This window comes from Scyliorhinus torazame, chromosome 15 (assembly GCF_047496885.1).
Source record: "Scyliorhinus torazame isolate Kashiwa2021f chromosome 15, sScyTor2.1, whole genome shotgun sequence".
NCBI lineage: Eukaryota > Metazoa > Chordata > Chondrichthyes > Carcharhiniformes > Scyliorhinidae > Scyliorhinus > Scyliorhinus torazame.
This window is the reverse complement of record NC_092721.1, coordinates 10,149,490-10,158,396: the sequence shown is the minus strand read 5'-3', so window position 1 is coordinate 10,158,396 and position 8,907 is coordinate 10,149,490. Positions and strand designations below refer to the sequence as shown.

The window sequence follows — 8,907 nt, the reverse complement described above, 5'->3', positions numbered from 1 at the left end:
TAGTGGGACTGTAAAGTTATTAATGTGGTTTGGGTAAATTAAATGAAGCATGGGGTTCAAATTAAGGAAACAGAAGCCTGTGTTATATCCTCTGAACAATCGCAGAGTGGAATAGTGCTAAATCGTCAAGTAACCCAGTGATCGGAGGCAGAGATCGTTGCAAAGGGAATAGGGAGCATTTGGAAATTAAGTGCTGGAGAGTACAGACAACGTCAAAGAATGCCACATGTTCCATCAATGTGAAAAGGGAGCCCAGGGACACACACAAATACTCTACCTACTAACCAGGTAGGCACGGTAACTCCCTGATATCAGTTTCAGCAATATTCAGCACCGTTAGTAGCGAAATGGTTGCAGTTAGGTGGAACGCAATGGATTCCAGCCTTCTGAAAATGCTGGGCCATGTGTTTGGTATTTGTCTCCATTCCCATTCCTGTACTGACTGGTGGTAAACCACAACGACTTGCCTCCAAAGCCAATGTTGTTTGTCAGTGGCCACATCATACAAGCCGTGTCCTCAGAGCGATCCGACGCTCCATTACCTCATGCCTTGTAAGGCTGGATTCACATAAAATCCCCATACGCTTGATTGCACGCCCTTAATTATTGAACAGATTACATGTTTCTTCTCAATGGATGGGCTAATTAATAGACTATCAGTAAACTGAATTCAACACTTGCTGGCGGTTTACCACTGTTTGTTTATAACGTGTTTCTACTTATTCACGTCAATATGAAAGAAGGCGAACAGAGGTATTGTGTTCCTGTCTTTCCTGATACTCACACAAGCATAAACAGATCACAACCAGATAAACAGAGGAAATTGGGGAAAGCCGCATTTTATTTCGCCGGCGTTTGCATTGCATTTACTTTAAAGTTCTTCATTAAATTCGTGATAAAGAAAAAAAAAACATTTGCATTCTTAATACACCATATACTGGTTTTATTCCGTTTTGTTTATGTGTTGATTATTCCTTTATGTTTCTATGAACTGCCTGCACATCGTTGGCGAAAACAGAAGTGTTAGAATTCATGTTGCGCATCGAAGACTCAATATTCTCCCAACATTAGAATAATTATTGCAAGTGCTTGGGGGGGAAATGTGTACAGGGTCATAAGATCATCCGTTCGTCGAAAAACATATTTTCGCCCCTATAATTTTATCTCAAACATTCTGAACTGTAATACTGCTGAGGGATGTTTCATCACCATATCTAGATTGTTGCAAAACACTGACAAATTGAAACATTGAACCTTACTCATTTGTATTTGACAAATGTGGCAGTGAAGTTGTTCCCATTTTTGTCCACCATTTATTTTTAATAAAAGCGCCATAAATTGTGAGCTTGCCCTTGGTGCCATAAGGTATGCTGAGGTCAATGTTACAGATGATTAAGTGTCCTTTACAAATCCATTATTTAATTGGTTCGTTTCTGACACCCATCATCCCGCCACATTCCCCCCCCCCCCCCCCCCATCTCTCTCCCCTGTTGGTCAACTTTCTCCCTCTGCGCTCCCCTTTATTGGTAAATAATTTGCTACTGACAGCAACTACTTAACGTTGGCAATTGTGAGAGGGAAATGCTAGCCCGGCGTGGCCACTTACCTTAACGGGGTAGTCATATTTCTCGTGTCAACTGAATGGCATTGCTGATAAACAAGAGCGAGCAGAACACCCACAGGCCAGAACCGAAATAAATTACGCTAGTAATGTGCTTTAAAAACGCGGGCCGACTTTACAGGGGTTAACAGCAGATATAATTTATGGAATAACCATCATAGGTCGCCAACTCGTAAACTGATAACACATGTCACTTCCATTTGTCCTCTTTCCAACATGCCATCGTAAAAATGTTTTTTTTTTATGCTCTTTGCCAAGAGCTCACAGTCCCTTGTTGTAAACGCAATGCTGTAATGTACATGTATATATCTACGGATGGGTGCAGTCTGACAGCAACAGGCCATAACCCTGTACTCTGTATAGTATCACGAGTAGTCTTTAACAGCATAACAGGAGTGCCATTTCTGAAATGCATAAAATTCTCCCCGACCCCATTCACCCTGTAGCTGGGTGTAAGGTTAGTTTGATGTTGGGGATTCACCGGCTCGCACTATTTCCAGGCACTAACATTAACATCTGGGACAGTATTTCACAAACGAGTGGGCGAACTCATTCAGCTGTGTTCTCAGAACCCTCCCACAGACTAACAGAACCGAACACACTGCAATTCTATCCTCTTGAAGTATGGGATAAATTAGCAACACTGCGTTCGGCCAAGGTTGCCTGTGTTGTCCCAGCAGTCTGCGGAGGAATACGCTACCTCTTTGTGCCACACAATCAGTAATATTTTGCTGGTAACATTTTGCGACTTTTGTGTCATGAAATCGAGATGGTCAGATCAGAATACGAGAAGTGGTCAATGAATTAAGTGATCTGGAAGCGGTGAGAAGGAGTTGCATGTCGTCTGGGGCGCCATGTCCTATAAATGCTGATTACACTGGGTCAGAATTGGTCATTGATTTGGTTTAAAGGTAGGGGCACCCATTCGCGTTATACTATGCCTTGGCTCCTGGTCAAAGAAAGCAAAAAGCAGAGGTAACTTGTCCCTTGATGGTCATTTGCTTAACTCACTTTATTCAAGGTTTGGTGGGCGCAGGTAACAGCGGTTGGGAACAGACTGTGTCGCAAACAGTAAGCTTTAGCAGCAGTCCTCAAACCCAATGTAATCCGAACAAAATACAACTATAAGCAAATCATGAAAGTAGCCCAGGCGGATTAAATGACACAGGATTCATTCTGAATGTAGGCAGCAGAAATAGCCAGTAGCTGTACCGTATACAGGACTCAAAATGCGGTCATGTTTATTGCACGATAGTGTACCAACAAAGGGTCCGTGGACAATTTTCACATATACCTTTGTTGCCTTCACAAGATTTGAGAATACTAAGGAATCGCTGTTTTTTTAAAATAAAAACGATAGCAATGTTTCGGTAGATCATGACCAATTAATTCCCTAAAAAAATAACAACTAAACGCATGACCGACAAACTGGCCTTTTATGAATTTTTAGACCTTGTTTACTCAAAGAAACGTATTGAAAGCAATGGTGATTTCCCCCCCCCCCCTCCCTCCTCCTACCCCGTTGCTTCCGAATACTAGCAAAAATATATCTTTAAGGAGGGGCGTTTCTGATGCGCTCAAGTGATTTTTTTTAAAAAGTAAAACGATTGCAGCCTGTCCCACAGTCAGCACGGTGATATTGTCCAGTGGGTGGACTCTGTCCACAAGGTTCTATCTAACCACCCAACAGCCACAAGAAAATAATCTTTCACATACATTTGTCAGAAACATGGCGTAGATTTCTCAGCCCTGCCTTGACCAACTTTATTCAAAAAATAGATGAAAATATGTGGCTAGATTGATCAAGATGAAAGAGGAGATTGTGGAGGTGTCATGGTTGGCAGTTATTAAAACAAGCCTGCCAGCTAACAAGAGGTGCTGTCGCTATGAAGTGTACGGATTGCGGATTTGTACAACTAGATAAAGACATTCCTCCCAGCCTTCAGAGCTCCATCTCTCACAGTGTAAGTTCATTGCTTACCTCTTTCCAAACCTGTTGAAGCACCATAAAGATCGCCAGCCGGGGCCTTCCTTCCTATCCAGCTCCGGGTCCAGACTGCATTCCTGCTACAATGGTGCTGAAATGAAATTGAATTTTTGTATTTCTCACTCCCCCACCCCCCCCCCCTCCCCTCTCCCTCTCTGTCTCCCAACCTTGGTGACCAAAGACAGAGGGGTTTTCTTTTGTGTGTGTGTGTGTGTGTGGGGGGGGGGGGGGGGGGGGGGGGGGGGGGGGGGGGGAGAGCTGCTCTGCAGAGAAATAATATCGCACTGTGGAAAGTCGGCAAACGTGGCTTTGAACTTGGCTCAGCTCCTGAATTTCCTGCAGAGTGGCCCTGGATAAGTGAAAGGATCGCATCGAGCACGATGCTGTGACCCCCCCCCCCCCCTACCCCCGGGCCAACCCCCTTTAGGCAGGAATCAGAGAAATAAAACAGCAAAGAGATTATCACTGAAAAACCCCAATAAGATTATTACATGAATGTGTGACACACGCAAGACAGTGCCCGCGTCAAACTTTCTAAATTATTGCACATAAAGCGGGCAATGAATTGTCTTGTTTACTCTGTCCCCACCCCTCCAGCCCACTCACAACAACCCCACAAAAACTTGCGGCTTGATTGAAATTCTGTTAATCTCAGTTGAGGTGGTGACAATTTGTGAAAAATGCGGGGTCAGTACACAGTAGCACACGAACAGATCTTGTCATTAACTCGGGGTGATTTAGTGGAACGTGACGTGTGCTTGGGTTTCTGTCTGCAGACCTGCCTTTCCAGATTCACTTCTACCAAAAGCCAAACACATCCGGCACCTAAATGCAAAATGGTAACAAGTGAAACACTGCCTTTCCGTTCCTGACAATAAGGGAGCGTTGATATATATATATATTTAAACTGTTGCATTGATATGTGCTTTTAACCCTAAACCCCCTCTTATTTAAGCTTACCTCACAACCTTTTTCCTCAAACAATCGAATATCAGCTGGGGGGGGGGGGGGGGGGGGGACTGGGGACGAGAGCTTTTAGTGCAAAGAAATATGGTGTGCAATTTAGTGGCTGGTAAATGAGGATTTGTCCCCCCCCCCCGTCCCCGTCCCCAGGCTTCCTGTTGCTCCCCCTCCCTTATTTCTGGTGCAAACCCTTCTTAGAAAAGCCTGAGAGAGGGCGAAGGAAAGGCTGGTCGAGGGGGTTTCACAGCCCAAATTTGATCAGATCGATTTGCCTCTTCCATTGATGTCAAATGGTTCCAACGCAAAGGTTTGAGATGTGACAAGTTTGTCACAGATAAAGTTCTCCGATTTGCACCGTGTTCCCAATGTTGTACAAAGGGCTGTTTGGGAGGGGGGGGGGGGGGGGGGTCAGGCGCGGATTGTATTTTGTAAACATTGCACTGACCCCCCCCCCCCCCCCCATCCTCCCCGGCACTTTCTGTAACCCGATTCCAAGCCGCGGTAAGGGATTTGGATGAAGTTTTATTGCTTGCCGGTGGAGAGGGGATGTTGCTACCTCCACTGGTGTATCAGAGAGAAAGGGAGTGGCTCAGTGATGGCCGAACTGAAGTGAGGGGGGGGGGGGGTGGGGGAGAAAAAAAAATCAAAGTAGGCGTAATTAATGAAAAATGGCGATGGGTTTGGAGCTACCTGGGATGGATGAGGCGGAATTGTCCAATGAGACGTCTGCAGAATGTGCCCGCTGCCCTGTTTAAAAGGGGTGTTGGGACAGGCCCGTCAGTTCATTCAGCTATTGCACTCTGTATCATATGACAAAGCGGGACCAGCTTCAGGTCCCCCCCCCCTCTCCCGCCAACCCCCCACCCCCCCCCCAGCCACGCATCCCCCCTCCCCTCCCTCCCTATCCCATCCATCCTGAGGACGATGCTTATCTATCCTCATCACTGAGCTGCCTTGCTGATTCAAGCTATCTCTGGCAACGCGAGTGAGAGGGAGACGGAGAGAGAGAGACAGACAGAGACAGACAGGAGAAGAGGCTTCAAAGAGGACGGTCGCTCGGTGGGATTCCCCGCTGCCTGTACGTGATCGCAATAAAAACTGTTTTCAGAGGGCAGAGGAGAAAAAAAAGTTACCCCAGCTAATGTGGCTCGATCTATTGGTCACCGGGTTCTGACTTTACCGGGAGGCTGGTGGAGAGCGAGGCGGATCGCTGGACTTTTTTTGGGCTGCGTTTTGGCCGCTTTCGGATCCATCGCTAAACAATCGGAGGCGCCTGAAGTGTGTGAGAGAGCCCTCTGTGTGTGTTACTGTGGCTGGGGTGGGGGGAGTGGGCCAGACCTGCTGCTTCACTGCCCGGCTCTCACAGACATGCTGCTGGACGCGGGACCCCAGTTCCCCACCCTGGGGGTGGGCACATTCGCCCGGCACCATCACCACCACCACCACCACCACTCGAGTGGGGACATGTCGGGAGAGGGAGCTGGGCTTGCCTCACAACACCTTTGTGGAGTCCCCGCACATGGGGGCGTTCAAGCTGAACGGGGGCGCACACCACGACCAGAGCTCGGCGTTCAGCTCGCAGGCGGCCGCTGGCCAGGGCTACGGCTCCGCCCTGGCTCCCCACGCCGCCCATGTCGCCTCTTACTCGGGCGCCGCCTTCAATTCCACCCGGGACTTTATCTTCCGCAGCCGCGGCTTCGGCGACTCGAGCCCCGGCTCCAGCCAGCATGGCATCTTCGCAGCCAACCCGGGAGCCCTCCACCACCCTCACTCCGACCCGCCGGGACACCTCCTCTTCCCGGGCATCCACGATCAAGGAGCATCCCACACCTCTCCCAACAGCCACGTCCTCAACGGCCAGATGCGCCTGGGGCTGCCCGGGGAGGCGTTCGGCCGCTCGGACCAGTGTCCCAGGACTGACCCATATTCGGCGGCGCAGCTCCACCATCACCACAACTATGGCCACATGAATATGAACATGAGCATGAACATCGCTGCTCACCACGGCCCCGGCGCCTTCTTCAGATACATGAGGCAGCCCATCAAACAGGAGCTGATCTGCAAGTGGGTGGACCCCGAGCAACTCAACAACCCCCAAAAAATCCTGCAGCAAAACCTTCAGCACCATGCATGAGCTGGTCACCCACGTCACGGTGGAACATGTCGGGGGCCCCGAGCAGACCAACCATGTCTGCTTCTGGGAGGAGTGCGGCCGCGAGGGCAAACCTTTCAAAGCCAAGTACAAACTGGTCAATCACATCAGGGTGCACACCGGCGAGAAACCCTTCCCGTGGTCCCTTCCCGGGCTGTGGCAAGGTGTTCGCCAGGTCGGAGAACTTAAAGATTCACAAACGCACCCATACAGGTAAAACACCCCAAATCTCCCCAGCCCCCCCCCCCCCCCTTCCACCCAGACCTCTGGACCCGCCGCTGCGATGCCCGCCTCGAGTCCCGGGGCTCTATCCACAGCCAGCCCATTGCTCACCCTCACCCTTCAATTGTATTTTTCCTTGGCGCGCATCGCAAAGATAAGGTTTCATGTATTTACAAAAAAAAAAACCCACAGAGAATAAGATTGCCGCCCAACAATGAAAATTAAACTTTCCCCCAGCACTTTCTAATCCATGTGAGAAACCTCCATTTGCCTCGTAAACGATGCCAGATATAATTTATATTACTTGACCAAAACAGGGGTTGGGTTTACGGCGAATAAATAGTTTGTAAATTATTTGGGCGCATTCGTTAAGAGTGCATCTGCTCAAGTTACTCTTCAATATCCATAGAAAAGGGAATCACGTTGAATGATTCAAGCTAGTATCTGCTGTGGTGGCCATTTAAGAAACTAACTGATACATTTCACCAATCCTGCTCAGCTCTAACCCGATGATTAGGCGATCGAATCGCAACGTTTGGCACGTAAAAAAAAACAAACCCTCAAGATATTTTGAAGCTGCGTTGTGATATTTGGGAATTTTCGCCCTGGGCCAAAGCTGTGGAAGGTAAACACACCCTGTTAAATAGCAGAGAAAGGTTGCCCGCTACACGCCAGCTGCCCCTTGCAATTTGTGCTGTAGTTGCATAGTACTTCTCCGGTGTGAGTAGAGTTATGTCACCAGCGCTGCCCTTCATTTGGAGCATAAACTTTGAATATGGGTCAAGATGCAGTGGACGGATGCTGTGTCAAACGTGGCAGCTTTGAGCTCCACCCGGGCAACGTTCATTATTTACCGTCACGTTTAGATTTTCTAAATCGCTGGCTCCTTCAAAGGGGATCAAAACAAAAGCGGTAATTAATTAATAAGGTTTTTTTTAAATATAAAAACGCACACACACAATAACTATTTGCTTCTCGGAGTCTGCTAACAGGAGGAAGAGCCCTATTGTTCACCTCATCTGAATGATTAGTCATAGGTGCCAGACGAGCCTTTAGCGAGGTTTTCAACTGCGAAATTTATTTGCTTGGAGTGGCTATCCTTCAGATTTCGAGGCGGTTTACATATCTTTTCGGAAACAATTTAAATGCTAATAGAGTGTAATGTTACATTGTGTCCTGCCCGCATTCAGAGGACTGGCTGTGTGATTCACACCTCCCCGGAATCGCTTATCAGTACAAAGTTCGGACGGGACATTTTCAGTGCAATTGCCATTTATTTTTTAATTTGCAAATTAAAAAGAATGCGTTGCCGTAAATCAGTGCAGATAAACAGATGTAATTAACCAGGGGCTGTTTTTTTTTAAAAAAACTCTGCGTGGCTATCGATGGCGCTAAATTGGGACTCGTGTTGGTTAATCATTGTTGAGCTATTTTACTTTTAGATTCCGCGCGGATCAATTAATTTAATACACTCCAATCCTGCCAGTCTAAGCGGGCACTTTAATTACATTCTGCCATTGTGCGAAGGCGATGAACTATTTCCTCTCCGTGTGTTGCAATCGGGGAGAGAGAGAGAGAGGCAGCTGCGAATCTTTCAATGTGAATCCTCCATTCAGGGACAGGGACCCGGACAAAAACACAGTATTGAGAAAGCAAGCACTTCGCGCGCGCATTCCCATTAATCACTCAAACCTGAATCAATTCTTGTCATTTCCCGTCCGCAGCCTGGGACATTTAGGATGGCTCGTTTAGAAATATATTTTGTGTGTGTGTGTTTCTTTTTTTTTTTTGGGGGGGGGGGGGGGGGGGGGGGGGAGATTAACAACGACAGGATGGGTTGCAAACACCACGGTTCAATATTCAGAATGTTTTCCAAGTGTTTGAATCCAGGTGCTTGGAGGAGTGTTGAGGGCCCGAGCGAAATGCAGTGGGTCGGAGGTTGAGAGATTTGTACTTTTTGCT

General features: G+C 47.8%; 1 protein-coding gene across 1 annotated transcript; it reads left to right on the top strand.

The window, feature by feature from the left end:
* Positions 1-5,439: 5,439 nt before the first annotated feature.
* Positions 5,440-6,974, top strand: zic2a (zic family member 2 (odd-paired homolog, Drosophila), a). The gene is given in 2 exon segments (XM_072476064.1): positions 5,440-6,663; positions 6,665-6,974. Coding segments are annotated over 2 exon segments (849 nt in total). The 5' UTR covers positions 5,440-6,090; the 3' UTR covers positions 6,941-6,974.
* Positions 6,975-8,907: the final 1,933 nt, after the last annotated feature.